This window comes from Rattus norvegicus, chromosome 4 (genome assembly GCF_036323735.1).
Source record: "Rattus norvegicus strain BN/NHsdMcwi chromosome 4, GRCr8, whole genome shotgun sequence".
Taxonomy (NCBI): Eukaryota; Metazoa; Chordata; class Mammalia; order Rodentia; family Muridae; genus Rattus; species Rattus norvegicus.
The window spans coordinates 133,824,539-133,845,259 of NC_086022.1; the positions used below are offsets into that span (position 1 = coordinate 133,824,539).

Consider the following 20,721-nt stretch of genomic DNA (forward strand, 5'->3'; position numbering starts at 1 on the left):
AACAACAAAACCCCACAGAACTTTAAATGTATCCTTGGAAGTTTTGGAGAGCTCCAAGAAGAAAAGAGACCCTGACACAAGCAAATGAGCCCTCTCTGAATGGTTCTGCGATAAACACCGTAGGGCTCACAGCGGGGAGGAGGTGTGGGTGTGGCAGAGCTCAAGGCCAGACTAAGGTCCATGGTTGCACCCCCAACACACACTTCTCTGAAGGCTACTCAGCAGTCAACGCCTTCTGCAGATGCAAGTCTTTTGTTTCATCCTCAGCAAGAACAGTGAGACATTTTGTCTCCCTGAGTCTGCCTCTTTCTGTGTAGAGTCAGGAGAACAAGAGGAAGAGGATAAACCAGGAAGAATGATGGGACTGTGCCTACTCACCCAGATCCCACTAGTCATGGCAGGCACTGTGCCCCGCCCAAAGATGAGGCAGCTACAGAAAACCTGCCACAAGTCATGCCAGCTCACTGATAAAGATTTACCTTTTCTTTCTGCCTATTTATATCAGATGAATGGCTGCAACTGTTATGAGAGGAAATAATGTAGGCATACATACATACATATATGCATGCATACTTATGTACATACATACATACATACATATATACACACATTTATGTATGCCTTTATAGATGTAATAGCCAACCCTTGGTATTTATGTAAGATAAATTCTAGATCCCCTCCAAACCATGACTATTTAAGTCCTTTATATAAAATGTCATTTTCACATAATACTTATTTAGGTATTTATTTTAGAGCAGTTCGTTTTTGCACACCTGGTGAACATTCTACCACAGGGCTATATTACCAAGTCAAACTTATTTTTGAATCTTCTCTTTCTTATTTATAATATTTAATGCAAATGCCATGCAAGTTGTTTGCATTGCATTGCTTCTTGAATAATAAGGAAAGTATATGTGTGTGTTTATTTCAGATACTGTTCATGCCTTCTACTGTTTTTTGATCTGTGAATCCATGGATGCAAGATCTGAAGAAAGGAAGGGCTGACTGTACACACATGTAAATACACACATGTGCTTATGTGCTTATGTACACAAATCTCACACCAAACCCCAAACCGCAGGGACAAGTCTAAATTACATCACAGCAACAAAATCAATACCTTGCAGGCAAGCACAAGGACCAGACATAAAATCAAAGGTCTGTGAATGACAAACGTGAGACAAGGATACGAGGGCATAAGCAAATGGCTGTGGCCTCCCTACCTGCTGCAGCACAGTCTGTGAATTGCTCCCCAATGGTCGCTAACAACAATTCTTTCCAAACTGTGGACTAAATGTAGGAGAGAATAAAAAGGAAAACAAGGGAACTTTTAGGCAATTTATCATCAGGTGCTCAAGGACACAAGCTCCCCACCCACAGCTGGAACCTCCAAATCATGGAAGAGCACACGTGCAATCATACATGTGTAGGAGCAGCTTGCAAATGACTGTGCACACACAGATACAAGTGATCCAGGGCCTTCAGTGCTAGCGAAGCTCCCATGAACTCCAGAAGAACTGGAAAGGGAGGGGGGAGCCTTCAACTCACTTCATTTCCCGATGTCTTTTAACTCTCAAAGTGTACAAACCCCATTACATTTGAGTGCCATTAGTAAAATCCTTGTCTTTGTTTTTCTCTTGCAGTTGATATGGTACTTAAAATGTTACCACTTAAGATGTTACTCCAGTCAAGAATGTTAAGAAACATTGTTATTTACTGAATGCCAGAGACTTGCAAAATTCTATTCAATGCTGACAGGTTATTTGCACTGAATGATAAATTTATGTACTATCGTGCATGCATGCACAATTTCTCTGCCTCCTGCCAATGAGAAGCACCAGAGCTCCTTCTATGAAATGTACTAATGCTGTCAAGTAAACGGAATTCACTCACAGGACACCGGAGGCTCAGTGGTCTCCTAGTTTTTCCCCTGGAAAAGGTCTAGGTTCCCCTTTGCCATGGTTCCTAGGCTTTGAGGCCTCTCGGAGTGAGAAGTCACTTTCCTCTCTGTGACTTGAGCAGGCTGTGAACCACTCCAGCTTCCAGCTGGGAGGGAATAACAACAGAATGGACCTCAGAGGGATGTTGCAAGCACAGAATCTGTCAGGAACTGCTTCACACAGTGACTGAGACAAGGGGGTTCAAGATTTAAGACTGAGCCATACATAGTGGCACGCATCCATATGCCAGGTGCTCGGTACGGTTAACTGTAACAATGTTTATTATTACATTCTAATGAGCTTGCAGCAGCTGCTTATCATTAACCCAGGTGAGGGCATTTAACTAGGGAGCTGAAGGTGGCCCTGTACTAGAAAGGCTCAAGTCTTCTTTCCTCGACCTTTCCTTCTCCCATCTCTCCAACTTTGGTCTTGCGTTCCCTTGGTGCTGAAGCTGGAGTGGGAGAGGAAAGCATGGAAGGGAGCCTTCAGGCTTCTGTTGTGAATATAGGCAGCTCTGGCCTCCCACAATTCTAATGGGGGTCTGAGACACAGGAGTCCTCAGGCACTTGTCCAGACAAAAAATGTATCCATGCCTGAATTTGGCCTTGTGAGCAGGCAGGGTGGGCCAGAACAACCCTGCCTTGAGCAGTTTTCTATGGGTGGGAGAACCCCGGTGGCTTCCACTGAGTTCCAAGTCTAGGGTGAGTGAATAAGACACATAAATATACAAGGCTTAGAGTGACTCCCCATCACCTCAAACATAAACCAGCAGGTAAGAGAACCAACACACATGGGGGGAGCACTGGGTTAAATTTAAGAAAATCTAGGAGTATCTTACACTTCCTTATTTTCTGCTTGCTCTCCCTGCAGAGCAGAGGGTGTCATACACCTTGCCTGGCTCCCATTTAGCTCTAGTGTTTTTCAGGTTCGCAATGTTAACGACCAGATCTTCAGCCTTTACCAATGAATCTGGTTGTAACTTGAAATGTGTGCTCACAGAGAGATGACTCCTGCCCACGTGTGTGGCTCCCCAGAAGTATCTTAATTTTTTAAGCATAATCACATGAAGAGAATCAGGAAAAGGTCCCTTCTGTCCATTTTACTTTTAATGATTTGTGTTACTTATGTATTGATTTGGGTGTTCGTGTATGCCTGGCATGTGGTAGCCAGAGGTTGATCTCTGCTGTCTTCCTCAGTCACTTTCCCATCTTGTGAGAGTGAGGATCTTTCACTGAACTGGAGCTCACTGTCTTTCCAGACTAGCTGATGGGCAAGTCCTAAAGCTGCTCCTGTCTCTGCCTCCCCAGCACTGGGTAGCAAGTATTCACAGCCACATGAAGCTTTTCCACATGGGTCCTAGGGATCGGAACTCGAGTCCTTACAATTCTGTGGCAAGCAGTTTACCAGATTAGCCATCTCCCCAGCCCCTATTTTCATTATTTTACACAGGGTCTCACTGAATGGCACACTAAGATTTGAACTCATGATTCCCTCACTTCTATTAATACCTTTTGGGATCAGAGGGACACATTTCCATGCCTAGACCAGTTCGTCTACTTTCTAAGGAGTTTTGTCTTTTACCAGGGCTTAATGGAAGTTCTTTTTTTTTTTTTTTTTGTTATTTTTTTTTATTAACTTGAGTATTTCTTATTTACATTTCGAGTGTTATTCCCTTTCCCGGTTTCCAGGCAAACATCCCCCGAATCCCTCCCCCTCCCCTCTTTTATGGGTGTTCCCCTCCCCATCCTCCCCCCATTGCCGCCCTCCCCCCAACAATCTAGTTCACTGGGGGTTCAGTCTTAGCAGGACCCAGAGTTTCCAGGAAGTTCATTTTTTAAGGCTTATACTTTGCTCCTGAGAAATCTAGACTGCTGAGGCTTGCCTAGCTCCGTGAACCCCAACGAATGGGGAACCTCTAAGTGTCCCCATTTTCCATTTCATGGTCCCTCTATCTTTGGCCAGGAGAGCCATCCTTTGGTGGGAAGGATCCTGCTTTCCTGTGGAAGATGAGCTTGCATGTGTTAGGCATGCCTGGTGAGGAAACAGCAACCATGAAGCTCCCAGATGGCTCTGCTCTAACCTTTCTAGACCTTGATGGGTATATGACACAGGGATGTCACTGTAGATTCACAATTAGACATTTTCTTAACTTCTTTCTCTTTTCTTTCTTTCTTTTTCTTTTTCTTTTTTAGAGACAAGGCTTCTCCTGTGTTGCCCTGGCTGTCCTGGAACTTTGAAGACCAGGCTGCCCTTAAACTCGGAGATCTACCCGAGTGCTGGGCATAAAGGTGTGAACCATGACACCTGGCTATTTCAATTGTTCAAGGTGATAGGATTAAGTGACCATCACCAATGTCGGAAATGAACTTCTCCACCTAGGGCTGCCAGGGGACTTCTGGACAGACCCACTGAAAAGCACACCACTCTCAGGCCCGTGCCCAGGCAGTTCTGGGAAATCATCAGCAGAGACATACCGTGCTGTCCTTGGGAACTTTCATCTTCCACACACCTCCCTTTGCATTACTCTCCTCTTCCCTATGGCAAAGAACAACATTTAGAGTTGTGCTCCACAACCAAGGAGTATTTCTATTCCCATTCACTTTAACAATGGCTGGTGTGAAAAAGAAAAGTGCACAAGTGTTTGAGTAAACGTTCCCCAGTCCTGTGATTAGGAGCAGAGGCAGAAGAAGGAAGGGAATGGAGATGAGAGAGGGAGCAACATGGAATTAGCTGTGATGGGGATGAAGGTAGGTGCAGGGATACGAGGTCCTCACTCTCGAGGAGGTGGCACCCAGGGGCTCCCTGACTCTCTGGGTATGGACAATTGATGCAAGCACTTTGCAGGTGTGAGGAGCTTTACATCCCAAAGCATATTCACTATGTTGTCTCATTTACATGTAAACCTGGGGGCACAGATGTAACAGGTGGCAGACCAGGGTTTAATAGTCATTTCCTGTCCAGGAAATGCATGCCAAATTCTATGTAAGAGGGATTCAGGGAGGGTTGATTCTAATCCTAGCTTTAAAGACACGGTAAGTTTAAAGATCCTAGCTTTGCTTCTGAGAATATTTCTTCCTCGTCTTCATGGTTGGCCAGAGGTGGAGAGCTGACCCCGTGAGCCAGTGGTGGCTTGGAGAATGCCAACAACTGATAAGCTTGGAGGGTGTAAATCACAGCTCAATTAGTAGGACTTGTGGCTATAGGCCTGTCAACCCAGCTGTTCAGGAGGCTGAAGCAGAGGAATGGCAAGTTCAAGGCTTATGATGGCCACAACGTGAGTTCAAGACCAGCTTGGGTAACTTTGCCAGACCTTATCTCAAAAAAACAGGGATGGGAGCAAGGGTGTGGATGTAGCTCGACGGTGCGGTGCTTGGTCAGCACGTGGTGTAAGGCTTTAGGTTCAGTCCCGAGAGAGAGATCTGTCTTCCCACAAATGGGAAAATCTGACTTCAAATTCATCCAACAACAAGGAAGCAAAGGAAACAGGAAGGAGAGTCAGAGTCTGGATGAAACCTGGAAAACCAGACGTGGGGACACCAGCTGTGCCTGTGAACCTCTCAGTTACAGGTTCCAACTGAACTCTACTTGGTTCTCGTTTAATTTAGATTTCTACCATTCACTGAGAAATGAGCTAAGGCAGAATCTTACTCTCTTTGTGAGTAAATAACTGTGAAGGAATAAATGACGTAAGGTTTTATTGGTATTAGAGGCTTGGCCTGGGCAAACGAACTGTCCAGTGCCCTCATACTACATCCAGTAATTACGGCAGCTGTGGGAGGCTCTTCTGGGGCTCCGCCCCTTGATAAGCAGGGGATTCTTGCTGCTAAGAGGCACACCATAGGCAGAATGAGTCCTCATGATGTTCCCAGCTATTTCCCTCCCAACCTGACCTCCAGGTGAACCATACACACTTACCACAGTGGTCGCCTCTCTCCTCTCATTAAGTGATAACTACATCTCAAAGGCAGGCTGGTCACAGGAGGGATGTTGTTGTACACACTCCAGAATATCTTTAAAGAAAAAAACCAAAACACTTCATTTAATAAACCCAGTATTGATTAACGATGCCAGGACACTATAAAATTAATATATTAAAGAAAAATTGGTTCTCATTAATTCCTAGCTACTTGGAGTAGATTTTTCTCATTAGCTCTTCAACATTTTTAATGCAAAACATTGTTCCTTCTAGACATTAGGCTAGGCTGTATGTTTTAGAAAGCTGTTGTTGTGAAGCAATGTGTACACATAAAACCAGAAAGGTAACAGTGCACTATGTATGCCAGAACTGGGGTTAGTTATAGATTTATCTAACTTTATGTGTTATGACTCTTTTGCTTACGTGCATGTATGCGCACCATGTGTGTGTGCACCGTGTGTGTACACCATGTGTGTGTGCACCGTGTGTGTGTACCATGAGTGTGTGCACCATGTGTGTGTGCACCTTGTGTGTGTGCACCGTGTGTGTACCATGTGTGTGGGTGCACCATGAGTGTGTGAACCATGTGTGTGTGCACCTTGTGTGTGTACCATGTGTGTGTGCACCATGTGTGTGTGTACCATGTGTATGTGCACCGTGTGTGTATGCACCGTGTGTGTGCACCGTGTGTATATGCACCGTGTGTGTGTGCACCATGTGTGTGTGCACCGTGTGTGTGTACCATGAGTGTGTGCACCATGTGTGTGTGCACCTTGTGTGTGTGCACCGTGTGTGTACCATGTGTGTGTGTGCACCATGAGTGTGTGAACCATGTGTGTGTGCACCTTGTGTGTGTACCATGTGTGTGTGCACCATGTGTGTGTGTACCATGTGTATGTGCACCGTGTGTGTATGCACCGTGTGTGTGTACACCATGTGTGTGTGCACCGTGTGTGTGTACCATGAGTGTGTGCACCATGTGTGTGTGCACCTTGTGTGTGTGCACCGTGTGTGTACCATGTGTGTGTGTGCACCATGAGTGTGTGAACCATGTGTGTGTGCACCTTGTGTGTGTACCATGTGTGTGTGCACCATGTGTGTGTGTACCATGTGTATGTGCACCGTGTGTGTGTACCATGAGTGTGTGCACCATGTGTGTGTGCACCTTGTGTGTGTGCACCGTGTGTGTACCATGTGTGTGTGCACCATGAGTGTGTGAACCATGTGTGTGTGCACCTTGTGTGTGTACCATGTGTGTGTGCACCATGTGTGTGTGTACCATGTGTATGTGCACCGTGTGTGTATGCACCGTGTGTGTGCACCGTGTGTATATGCACCGTGTGTGTGTGCACCATGTGTGTGTGCACCGTGTGTGTGCACCATGTGTGTGTGCACCATGAGTGTGTGAACCATGTGTGTGCACCTTGTGTGTGCACCTTGTGTGTGCACCGTGTGTGTGCACCATGTGTGTGTGTGTACCATGTGTGTGTGCACCATGTGTATATGCACCATGTGTGTGTGCACCATGTGTGTGTGCACCATGTGTATATGCACCATGTATATATATGTGCACCGTGTGTGTGTGTGTGTGTGTGTGTGTGTGTGTGTGTGTACCGTGTGTATGCCTGGTGCCTTCAGAGGACATAAGGAGGTGTCAGATCCCCTGGAACTGAAGTTATGCACGGTTGTGAGCCATCATTCAGTTGCAGAGGATCGAACTTGGGTCCTCTTCAGGAGCAACAAAGACTCTTAACAACTGAACCTGCTCTCCAGTCCCAAGGACTGACATTAATAAAAACTGCTTTTCACTAGGAGTGTTTGTTAACTATGTAGATTTTTGCAGCTCTTGTCACAAGAGAATGTGAGATGGGTCTGTTAATTCATAACCTTAATATATATGGAGCCTAGGTCTTTTGTTTTGGAAGATTTGGTTGGAAAGATTACAGACAAAGCATGCTCTGTGTTCTACATTTCAATATAATCTCATCTGAAGGCCGGGTTGGAGAGATGGCTCAGTGGTTCAGAACACTTGCTATTCTTGCACAGGACCTGGGTTCTCGTCCCAGTATTCACACCAGGCAGATTCCAGACACCTGTGACTCCAGTTCCAGGAGTTCTGATGCCCTCTTCTGACCTCTGAGGGCATGTGAACACACGTGGTACACATCCAGACAGGCAGGGACACACATATAAACATAAATAAAAATTAAAGACCCTCATCAGTTCTAATTTCATCAGGAATGGTTATAAATAAGTTTCTTGACACTGTAGGTCATGATCTCATGCAGGTTGCAAAGAACCGGGCAGGAGGACAAGGCTCCTGAGAGGTAGCAACAAAACAATGCTAAATTAAATGTTAAATGCACAGTAAATCGGGAATGTCTCATGGAGCATTTCCCTGTGTTACTCACATTACTTCACTACAGTCCTCTTTCTGAACACACAACATGTGTACTTTGCATGTGCTTTCTGTATGTAACACTAATGAGCATGCCTGGGCACCTCCCCTCAGATTCAGGAAGAAAGAAAGCTAACACACAGTATTTATACTGTACATAGGAAATCTTCTGCCCTGATAGAAGCATGCTGTTTAATTTTGGAATACAAAGACTTTTAATCTTTCCTATCATAATTCCTCAGCATGCAAGTATCAAGTATATTTTTCGGTTTGAGGGCTGGCGAGATAGCTCAGTAGTTCAGAGCACTTGTTCTTTTTACAGAGGACCCAGGTTCAATTCCCACACCCACACAGCAGTTCACGACCATCCAAAACTCCTGTTCCAGGGCATTTGATGCCGTCCTCTGACCTCTGTGGGTGCGAGGCACACATACGATATACGTAAAGACAAAACACGCACACACAGAAACAGGACAATTTTTTAGCATGTATAAGTTTTGAAAATTGATGTTTGATTTGCTTCCTTGTGTTTCACTGAAAAAAAAATCATTAAATAAATTTTGGCTTGGGATTAGGCAGAATTTCAAATTTCTTTTGAAATGACTGTACGAACAGTTTTGCCATTGTGTAAAGTGGCATTCTCTGCCTCAGAGGAGGCACAGCATACACTGGAAGAGGAGCCAGGAAGGCCTCTGTGGCTGCCTTGGTTTCCCCCAGGGACCCTGACCCTTTGGGGGTCAGGAACACTACTACACTGCACAGAAAGCCTTCACACTGGATGGGGGCTACACCCCACATGCCTACAAACCGTAGGTCCCCCTGATTTAGCTGCCCCACTGGGGCCTGACACTGTACCTAGCTGGTTAGGAGGACCAGAGCCTGTCTCAGGGAATTGCCCCCCAGGAATGGTGCAGGGAGGGGGGTCCAGGGGAAAGGGGCTGACCTCAGGTGTCACCAGCACTTTTGACCAAGTCCTGTTACTGTGGCCCCTGTGGTTACTGTTACTGTGGCCCCTGTAGTTACTGTTACTGTGGCCCCTGTGGTTACTGTTACTGTGGCCCCTGTGGTTACTGTTACTGTGGCCCCTGTGGTTACAAGGCCTAGGTCCTGGACCCCCTACCCTGGAGGTTATTGGAGCCGGGGCTTTCTGGGTGCCTTTCTACTGCCCCAGCCAAGGGGAGCCAATGAAGCCAAATAAACTTGTAAGCTGTCTCCCCCCTCCAAAAAGTGGCATTCTCAGAATTATTATAAATCAAATGTCTATCAAGTCTGAAACATTCCTGAATGTACACCTTGTCCTGCAATAGCAAATCTTCAGCTAAGATGCGTTCTTTTAGATAAAAATTATGTATGCACATCCCATTTGTATGCACACTTGCCTTTGTCTTTAGTCAATGACAAAAGTATCCATATAGACCAAATAATTGTTTAACGAATATTCTTATGATACATTATCCATAATTTTTTAAAATGTGCATACAGTTTATATTCATATATAAAGGTTCAGGAGAGACAGTTTTAGAAGCCCCTGTTCTAAAACACACACACACACACACACACACACACACACACACACACACACACACACACACATATTCTCAAGGGAAAGAATCTTGCCACAGATGTTCTGACAGTTACGGTACTTAGCAGAGTCGTTAGTGTGATCATTAAACTGCATTTCCTTGTAAGGACTCTGCCAGGGAGAGGTCTGTGGAGCTTTGCCTTGGGCCTGAGGGTGGAGAAGGAAATCAGAGGAATCACATTAGATAATTCTGTCCCTCTCTCTTGTTCTTCCTACAAGGATCAGAGAACAGCTCAGCAGCCAGACCATAAGGTACCAGGAAGCAATACATAGGGACTTCAGGTCCATGTCATTGTCAAGGCAGCCTTCTGACTTTATACACAAGAATGCACACACACACACACACACACACACACACACACACACCATCCAGAAACACACAAAAACACACATAAGCATCCAGAAACACATACACACACACACATACACACACACACACACACACACACACACACACACACACGCACACACAAAAGCATCTATAAATACACGCAGCTGAATTCGCTGCAGAGATGGTAATAGTGCACTAAGACGATCAAAGGCCATATATAAAGTGTCTGTGGTAGATGTATCAGTGGGGAATCTACTTCAGCACTTCAGGAGCCTTCTACTTAAATGGTAATTTTAGCAATCACAAAATTAACATGGTGTCATAGTAGATCCTTTACTTGTGTCCCTGTGGAGGGCTGATGCTCTCTGTTTAGTCAGATCTCAAGATCTCAAGATCTCTGCAACACCCCCGCTTCTGTCTGTGCTGTTACTGTGAGAGGGCAGAGCTGGAACTTGATCTGTAAAGACCCTATATTTTTTTTAAACTACTAACCTATTTTCTTTGATGATGCTACCATGTGTTTTTTACATATCTTCCCTTCAGTCTTAGAAGTCACCAGACAAGTCATGTGTAGAGTCACAGGAGGAGGGACACTGTTGACAATGTCTTCCAACCAGTCAATGCTCACTTACTTGCTATGACATGGCAATGACCTCTGCAGAATCCATGGACAAAATGATGCAAAAACAAAAAGCCTCTTCTCAGAGAAGGCTGGGAGGAGGACGGCAACCGGGCTCTGAAGGTCAACCCTTCCAAAGCTCCTCCCATGACATCCCCGCCAGGCTTCTCCAGTCCTGACCTTTGACCTAGCATTTGAAGTCTTTAGAGAACTACACACAGCACACATTTCTTTTATCTCAGAAGTGAGAAGAGGCCAGAGGACCCTGTTGCAGCCTTGGAAGAACAAAAGCAAGAACATCTCTGAGCTTGTTTTCTTTGGTGAATCTGTCAGGAAGGACAGACCATCACAGTGCAATGGCGGCTGAACTTGGAAGCTGTTCATCATTGCAGGTGTTTGTGCTTGAACACAGAATGAGAGCAAGAGTTCCAAGCACAGCAGTGGGAAGGGACGCACTTAGAAAGCATATGGCGCTAAACAGCTGCTGCAAACTTCCCTCTTCTGTCCTCTATTTCTCTGTACATCTAGTGGAGAAGGAGCCTGAGAGAAGAGCTAGCACTGCATGCTCCTGGAACCCAGTCCTTCCCTGCGAGAGACAAAGGACTGATGTGGTACAGGCTTGATGATTCTCAATGACTGTCTCCAAAACACCTAAATGTTACTATAGGTTCAACGTTATAAGTAGATTTCCAGCGGCACCAGGCTTACAATGAGTCCTCTTTAGTCTGTGACAGAGCACTGCAGTACAGCTAAGCACAATGCTTCTTAATGATAGATAAGTGCTCTCCAACCCTGTAAAGCCTTAATGATCACCCAAGGGCCATTCATTCAGTCCACATTGCTGGGCACCAGTTGTATGGAGGACACGGCGATCAAACTAAGTTAATGTGGAAGGACAGCTGTGGTCACAGGGCCACTCACTGCTTGATAAGTTTTTAGCATCATTGTTGCTCTTCTCCTTAAGGAGCTGAGGCAGCCCTTGACCAAGAAATCTAACACCTGGAATTAAGGCACACACCTGGTTCTTGCTGTGCAGTGCTGGCACACACCTTTAATGCTAGCATTTGGGAGGCAGAGTAAGTTGGATTTCTGTGAGTTTGAAGCCATCATGTTCTATAAAGCAAGTTCCAGAACAGCTAGGGCTACACAGAGAAACCGCGTCTCAAAACAAAAGCAAAACAAACAAAAAGTACTGGTTCTCAGAAAAGGTCAGAGTCATCAGACATCCCACTCCTCCCCACCTCTGTGTGCAGTAGGTGTACTGCACCACCACACCCTCGGGTGAGTCGAAGGCAGTACACCAGCAACAATGGGAGGGAGATCTACAGAAGAAAGACATGGTCAGTCATCAAATATGGCATTCTTGCAGTTAGAGCTTTCCTGCCTGACAGTTTTCTGTCACAGAAACCCATTCATTATCAGTAAAGCTCACACATTCACTCTTCAGTTTTCACCTGAAATGCTCTGAGACGTGAGAAAGGATAAGCCTCCATAGGTCTTAGAAAAAGGCTACATATTGACAGAGAAGAACATGTTTGTCTTGTAAAACAAAAGATAAATAAAGCCGTCCACAAGTGATCCTGAAAAGAAGGAAGTGGGGAAGGCAGGGAAGACAGCGTGGTGGTGGCTATTGCAGTCAACTTGACCGCAACAGAAGTGAACTAAAATCCAGAAATGGAGGGCACGCTTGTGAGGCTTTTTGTGTTTTTGGTTTTGGGGGGTATTTTTTTTGGTTGTTGTTTGATTTGGTTTTTCTTGGTTTAAAGTGGGTATATCCAAGTCCAGTCCAGACCACTGAGAGAGGAAGACATACATTGTTTTTTGTTTGTGTGTTTTGAGACAGGGTTTGCCTTGGCTGTCCTAGAACTCACTCTGTAGACCAGGCTGACTTCAAACTCACATGGATGGATCTGACCGACTCTGTGTACCAAGCGCTGGACTAAAGGTGAGCACCTCTTCTACCTGAAGATGCACATCTTTGACCCAGATCTTGAGGCTGGAAGTCACCCCTTTAATTGGAGCCATGCCTTCTAGTGGAAGTCTGTATAAGGACACAGAGAAGACAGAAGATTTTCCTCTTGGCCTGCTTGCCCTTGCTTTGCTAACACATCCGTTCCTTCACCAGCAGTGGAGCCTGCTTCTCTGAGATTCCAGCATATACTGAAGACCAGATGAGACCCGGTCATGTGGACGGAGCAAGTACTAGATCTTGGACTTTCAATTCACACAGGCCATTGTCGGATTAGCTGGACTACAGCCTGTAAGTCAGGAGGGAATGAGGAAATAAAGAGAAAAGGAAAGGAGGAAACGGAGATGAAGAAAGGGAGGAAGGAGGTAGGAAAAGGGAAGGGGAAAGTCAGATTGGGGGAGCAAGGGAGAGGAGAAGGAGGAGTGGAGGGCATGAAGGGAAAAGGTAGAGAGGAAGGCCGATGGATAAAGGGGAGGAAGAGAATAAAAGAATGAGAGGGAGGAAAGAGGGAATGGTCCTGTTCTCTTCAGTGCTGCAGCATGTGTAGAGGAGTGTGTTTTCCAGTGAACAGCCTCCAGGGCTGCCTACCTTCGGAGTCCCAGGCACTTACAGAGAGAGACACAGCCCAGAGACCTGAGAGCGCAGCAGGCAAGTCTTTGACTGGATGTTTTTAACTCACAGCAGAGCCCAGGCTGAAAGCAGAGAGCTTATGGTCTGCAAATGATCACAACAGATAGAAGACTTCGTTCATTGACTTAGTCTGAGTTGGGGAGAGTGGGGTCTGAATCTTAAGAAGGGGAGAGGGCAAAGTCTGGGGAACCCCTGAGCAGAGCAGTGCACAGCTGTTTCCTGGGTTCAGCCCATAAAGCTGAAGTTCCTGCTCAGGTGTACAGGACAGGAGAAGATTAGACAGCAGCTGAGGAGGCAGCGTTCTTTCAAAAATAATCTACTTGATTGTACGTTTTGCCCGGAGTCTTGCCGATGTGTGTATCTGTGCCCCATATGAGTGCAGAGACCACAGAAGCCAGAAGGAGGCATCAGGTTCCCATGGACCTGGAGCTACAGGTGGTTATGAGTTGCCAAGTAGGTGCTAGGAATAGAACCCAGGTCCTCTGGAAGAACAGCCAGGGATCTTAAGCACGGAGCCATCTCTCCAGCCAGGGGGAGACTCTTGATTCAGGGGCTCCTTTTGCTCTGATATGGTAAGTGAAGGAAGACGGCATTGCTAACTCCCAGCCTCTTCCCTGCAATGCTGGAGAATGAGGTTGACAGAAAGCCCAGGGGCAGCGGGACCTGAAGTTTGGATGTGTGTGCACCCCATAGAGGCCATCATGATCTGAGGCCATGGCAGGGCCGAAGGTGATGGGCAGCTGACATGTGCCAGGTGTGCTTCTACGGTCCATGGGTAAAAGAAAATAGGGCAGCGAGACGCCCTGGGAAGACGTAACACTGGAAGGCTCCAAGTTCTACACTAGAAGTGACTAAATCGTTTGTAGTTTGTAAATATAATTTTAGTCACTTCTCATCCGCACCTCTTCTAGTCCCCAACAGGACCGGGACAACTTGTCTTAATTCTAGCTTTGTATAACTGGGTTGTGACTATAGATATTGGTTTCACTGTGTATACAGGACGTCAAGCTTGGATGGCCGGTACCTTGCCCTGTTTCCCTACTTTGTTCTTTCTTTCTACAGCGGGGAATTTACGTGTCCTTCCACAGCAGGATGTAAGTGTGTGTGTGTGTGTGTGTGTGTGTGTGTGTGTGTGTGTGTGTGGTATGTGTGTGAGTGTATGTGTGTGTGATGTGTGTGTGTGATGTGTGTGTGTGATGTGTGTGTGTGTATGTTTGGTGTGTGTGATGTGTGTGGTGTGTGTGGTGTGTATGTGTGCTCTGTGTGTATATGGTGTGTGTGTATGTGGTGTGTGTATGTGGTGTGTATGTGTGGTGTGTGTGTATGAGGTGGTGTGTGTGGTGTGTATGTGTGCTCTGTGTGTATATGGTGTGTGTGTATGTGGTATGTGTATGTGGTGTGTGTGGTGTGTATGTGTGGTGTGTATATGTAAGTGGTGTGTGTGTGATGTGTATGGTGTGTGTGTGTGGTGTGGTGTGGTGTGTGTGTGTGTGTGTGTGTGTGTGTGTGTGTGTGCATGCACTTACGGAGGTCAGAGGAAAGCCTGTGGTATTTGGTTCTCTTCTACCATCATGTGGGCTCTGGGGCTTGGGCTTTATGTTGGCAAAGGTTTCCCGGCTGAGTTGTCTCATGGGCCCACACCCGCCTACTATTGCACTACATAGGATGTTCCTGTTTTTTTAACTTTAGTGGGAAATTTATATATACCAATATACGTGCATATAAATAATATAAAATATAGTTATACATTATATAAATATATAACATATAATTTATGAAGTTGTTCTTGTTTTGAGGAGTGATGCAGAAATTCCACTTACAGAAGAAAACACCAAGTTCTGTTCTTTGACAATGTTAGCACTAAGCTGTCTCTGGATGTCCTGGATAGAACCCAGGAGAGATAAGACTGGAGGGGCAAGTCATGAAGGTGACAGACCAAACTACTATTCTGTAAAGGGCGCTTCAAAAGTCAATAGGCAGGCAATGCTGAAAACTGTGCTACAAGCCAACCCTCCCAGCAAATCACACGGGATTGGTAGCTCTTCATTTTCCCCTAGGTAGATTGGGCATGCTCAGAACCCAAGTTCTGTTCTGAACTCTGCTCACTGAGGATGCAGAGACATGAGTGAAATGGGCAAAGTCTATATATGTCCAAAAAGTGGCAAACACACTGAAGTAAAAAGTGCTCTATCCAAGGAGGACAGGAAGGCAGCCGATAGATTTAACTCCTGGCAGAGAATTCCTGTGGCTGCAACAAGTGTTCCCAGCAGAGGTCACGGCCTCCTCTGTCTCTCCTGCTCCATCCCTCACACGAGAGAAAAAAGAGAGAGCTGACAAAGAAGCGAAGGCACTTCCAGCCTCAGAGCGTTCACAATCAGCTGTTTCCACTGAAATTTGGGTCACGTGCCACCCAGCCTCAGTTTCCCTAGCTCATAAAAGAGGACGATAATTTTCTACTACTTATAGAACATGGATGGCTTTTAAATTTCATCAAAACATACATGGGGAGGGGACTCAGATACCACTGGACAAATGTTTAAATACACAGTGTGGTAGCGGAGTGAATTAACATCAAAATACAGTCAAGGGATACAAACAGCAGGAGCACATGTCCCCTCATGTGCTCAAATGCTCTGGCCCCTGCCAGTTCTTAAGCATTAAGGGACATTCCTGAGATGCTAAAGACAAGCACAGCTGAGTTACCAGAAGTCACAGGAAAGTCAAATTTGCCTTATAAATAAAAGGTTTATTTTATTTATAAATAAAAGGTTTATTTTATTTATAAAGACACCCCGTGGTGTCACCCGGGCAGCACCCGTTTGACATGAGTAATTGTGAAGCAGTGGTATATAAAATATTCTTACACAAAATGTGACTTTGGGGTGTTTGCAATAGTGGCGCGAGGCAACGAGTGATAAAAGGCGAGTGTACTGTTGGCATCAGCCTCTTACTGTGCAGTGAACTATCCCATCCGTACCTCAGCGTGGTAAAATCTCTGTCGTGAATATTCTTGCTCTGAAGATGAGTAAATAGGGTGCATAGAGATTTGAAAATAGAAAGAGAAGTGTGCATGTGCTACTGAGGACCAGCTGTGGCACTTGGCACTCAAACACTGTGACACCTTGCTTCCCAGTCAGCACTTAAGCCAGCAGAGGGGCAGACTCCAGTCACCTAGTAACACTTGGCAACCTGCTTCGAGGGTTTATAAACACAGGCCCTGCAGAGAGCTACATCCGGTCTTACCCCTAGTCAGCCTCACGGAACAGCACTGTTCTCACATTAGTTGTATAAATAAGGAACTTGAGGTGTTTCACAACCCCTTTTGCATCATCGTCCCCTCCCGCCATCTTGAAGGAGCCCTTTCTAAATCAGCCCTGAAATATTTACAAATCACAGGGAAAACCTGTGTTTATCTATGGGCCTCATATCTGTCTGTGCTTCATACACGCAAAGATTAAGATTTCGTCATGGACCTCCCAAGATCCGAATTTCTGCCTTTCTGGGAAGGTGCAGCCGCCAATGGATACAGCTTTCCGAGAACAGTGTACAGAGGCTCAGGAAATCCGTGCACACACTCATCTCTCAGTCATTCGCTGCACGCTGACTCAGTACTGACTCGGTGAGGAGAGGTCAGGTACAGCAGAGAACGGGACTACAAGCTTCAACTTGACTCAAGTTTGTCAGATAGAAGAACAGACCCTAGCAGAACAGAAATGGCGGCTGTAACCAGGGGAGGAGAGTCCGATGGGAGGGATGTGAAGACACCCTGATGAGGGCCCATGCATGTTAGCTTTTAGAAGTCTAAACTTGGACAACAGCTCCTGTTTGTTATATCCCAACGCAATAGGGAAAAGTCTTCAAACCTTCACTGTCAGCTCTGCACTCCTCTTGCCTCCCCTGCAGATCAATGGAAGATTTTGCTGATGAAGTTCTAGCTAGGGCCAGAGAAAGCCTGCCTCTGGAACAGATGGATGAACAGTTGCTATGGAGATGGACCTAAACAACAGCTCCAGGGCAGAGTCCTGAGCAAGGAATGTCCGCACAGTAGAAAGTTGGGTAACCGGTGTCTAATGTCTCCCTCACTGGCCCAGCATGTCCCGTCTCGCTCTTACCTGCACTGTTTGCACCGTGTAGATCTTCTTCAGGTTCGAGGCACACTCAGCTGCCGTGGCACCAGGAAGTGATCTATCATCAGGAAAATAACAAAGAAGCAAACAAATCCAGTCAGTGATTGTAAGCTACTCCACGATATAATTATGTGGGTTTTGATCATGCGCAGGCCCAGAGCCTCAGAAAGGGACGTCTAGAGATAGATGGCAGCTAGAATTTAAATCCTTTTTCCTGAGGGCATGTATTTGCTTCTCCTAATAGGCAGAAATATTTATTCTGTGGAAATTTAATATATTTTAAAAAAGGTAAAGTACACAAGAAAGGTATTGGAAGCTTTAAAATCACATAGTGAAATAAAACCTGAGGTTTATCTCACTAACATGGAGACGCTGTTCAGAACTTCAAGTGAGAAACATCTGCTCACCCGTGGCGATAGGGACGCAAGGCTCTCCTCTGTGTGATCAGCTTAACGCCCCACCCCGTAACACCCCTGTGGTAAATACCCATGCTCCCCATGGAAGCAGAGGACCATTCAGCTATTTTAGAGACCACTATTAACAGTCAGTCTTGGTTCCCCCCCTAAATCTCTCGCCTTAATAATTTCAGTGTTTTCCCCTGAGCTCTTGTGACGTGTATGGGCAGAATGCATTAATCTCTAGTTTCTATATGTTCCACTAGATGGCAACACACTACAGGCTTATCCTGTGGGAAAACAAAAAGCTGGAACTTGGCTTTCCGAGAACAGTTCCTGGGATGGAGCTGTGCGGATCTAGAGGCGTTCAGACCTATAACACTACTGCCTCTCCCTCTTTCTGCTGACTTAGCAGTCTGTGGTCACAGGCACTGGGTCCTTGTCAGACGCAGGTTCAAAGACGCTTCACCACACAAACAATGCTCAGAAGCCCATGTCTGGCTGTGGGCGAGGAATCAAGGGCTTGCTAAGAAGGGAAGCAGCCTGTTCACAGCAGACACATTAGGATCTAGAATCTATGAAAAAACACCCTTCACCAGCCGCTGACCCCAGTGACCCTAAAAGTTCCAGAGGTCATCATCAGGGGACACTTTCTGAAGAGTCGTTTTTCTACCACACCCTAAAGACATAGAGCAACCTCAAGCCAGCTCTGAAGCAGAGGTGATGAGATAGCAAAGGTCCTGGGGGCAGGGCTCCACCACCCACGTTCTGGAAATTAGAGCTGGGGAGATGGTTCAGTGGGGGAAGTGCTTGCTTTGTAAGCATGAGGACCAGAGTTCAGACCCTCCATGGAAAGCATCACAGGCATGCATCCATGTGAAAGCCAGGGGTAGTGACGGACATCTGTAACCCCAATGCTGGAGGAGGGGAGACAGGTGGATGCCAAGTGCTTGCTGGTCAGTCATCCTGCTGAAAGGGCAAACCCAGGTTCAGTGAGAGATCATCCTGACTCAAAAACTAAGGTGAGAAACAACTGAGGGAAATACACAACATTGACCTCTGGCCTTCACGTGAGGGCTTGCACAATGGCATACACATACATACATCACACACATACATGCATCATACACACACATACACACATACATATATCACACACATACATGCATCATACACACATACATACACACACTCACACACACACATACACACACATCACACACATCACATCACACACTCACACACACATACACATACACACATCACACACACACATCACACACACATACACATACACACATCACTCACACACACATCACACACACATCACACACACATACACACACATCACACACACATCACACACACATCACACACTCACATCACACACACACATACACATACACACATCACACACTCACATCACACACACACATATACACACTCACTCACACACACACATCACACACTCACATCACACACACACATATATACACTCACTCACACACACACACTCACACACACACACACACACAGGAATCGAAATATCAAAAGACATTTTGAATATAGCTTCCTTGTCTAGAGGTCAGTAAGGAGGCAAGTATTGACTAGTGTGAGGGCCAAGATGTCTTGTCACCCACTAGGCAGGTGAGTTCTAATAACTAAGTCATGATGTTATAACTATTTCATAGTGTGCAGGCTATGGCCTTTATGATTCAAAAGCAAAAGCACAACCACAAACATGACTGCCCTTCTGTGCCAGCTGTTACGTATCTAAGCCAACCCGAGCAATCAGCAGTGAGGAACAAGTAGGGACCAACACCTCGTTGATAACAGCAGCTGCCTGGACCCAAAGAAACCTGTCAGGCAGCATGGAGGGTCTGGACTGTGACTATTAAAGCCTCTACTTGGACACAGATAAATACACTATGTAAAGTAAGTTAGTGTGTTCATAGATGTAAGGCATTAGGAAAGAAATCACAAATACTTCTCTCTCTCTCTCTCTCTCTCTCTCTCTCTCTCTCTCTCTCTCTCTCTGTTTTGTTTATTTGGCATGGGCTGTTTGAAAGTCTATGGCTTTTACATGAACATTGACTGGCAATTAATCCAACCAATTTTTTTCTTTCTTTGTACAGCCTGGCTGACTGCTCTACCACATACTTCAAGCCAATACAGTCCTGGATCCTACAAGCACTTTAGGCAGGACTCCACCCCTAACTGCACTCGGGAAGCGGGCAGGCAGAGCCTAAGGTAGGGAATGAATTCTGCAGCTTTTTAATCTGTAGAATAAAATTATCCATGTGAAGTTTTCACTGAATTTTTTAAGGCTACTCTTCAAGTTAGGACGCGTCAGAGTGAGTGTCACGTGTGTGTTCACTTTGTACCTCATCATCTCAAATTATACGAACCCAGCATTCAGGTGGTGGTTCCCATTTCAAAAGTTACTACCGAGTACTTGGTCTCCAAGGTTCTTTTTAAGGCTCTGGTTCTAGTCTGGTTTCGTGACACTCCAGGATGGGAGACAATTGTACAACTCACTTAAGGTCTCTGCTTCAGCGTCCAAGTGTTTGAAGAGGCTGGGTCTCCAGAGCTCAGGAGAACCATCTGGAAGGAAGTAACTAAGATACACTCACCAGTGGAAGACAGCAGAGTTTGGCAGCCAGTGAGGAGCCAGGGCTCCAGCTGCTGTGGACTGAGAGCCCTGCAGGGGCCCCTGTAGCCTGCAGTGGCGCTTGTGACCATTTTGCAGTGAGCACGCTGGGGCTCAGAGAGGCATGGCAACAATCCCAGGGACAAAAACACTTAACAAAACCA

General features: G+C 45.9%; 1 protein-coding gene across 4 annotated transcripts in view; it reads right to left on the bottom strand.

The window, feature by feature from the left end:
- Eif4e3 (eukaryotic translation initiation factor 4E family member 3) overlaps positions 1–20,721 on the bottom strand; it is a 148,597-nt gene that overhangs the window by 114,737 nt on the left and 13,139 nt on the right. For 2 of the 4 annotated variants that reach the window (XM_063285846.1, NM_001106612.1), the window contains exons 2-5: positions 17,498–17,570; positions 5,856–5,950; positions 4,415–4,475; positions 1,224–1,290 (exon numbers count right to left, since the gene is read on the bottom strand). In XM_063285846.1, coding sequence (XP_063141916.1) covers positions 1,224–1,290; positions 4,415–4,475; positions 5,856–5,950; positions 17,498–17,570 — 296 coding nt within the window. Of the gene's footprint in view, positions 1–1,223; positions 1,291–1,893; positions 2,047–4,414; positions 4,476–5,855; positions 5,951–17,497; positions 17,571–20,721 lie in introns of all 4 variants that reach the window. The other 2 variants (XR_010065627.1, XM_063285847.1) reach the window with 2 other exon arrangements.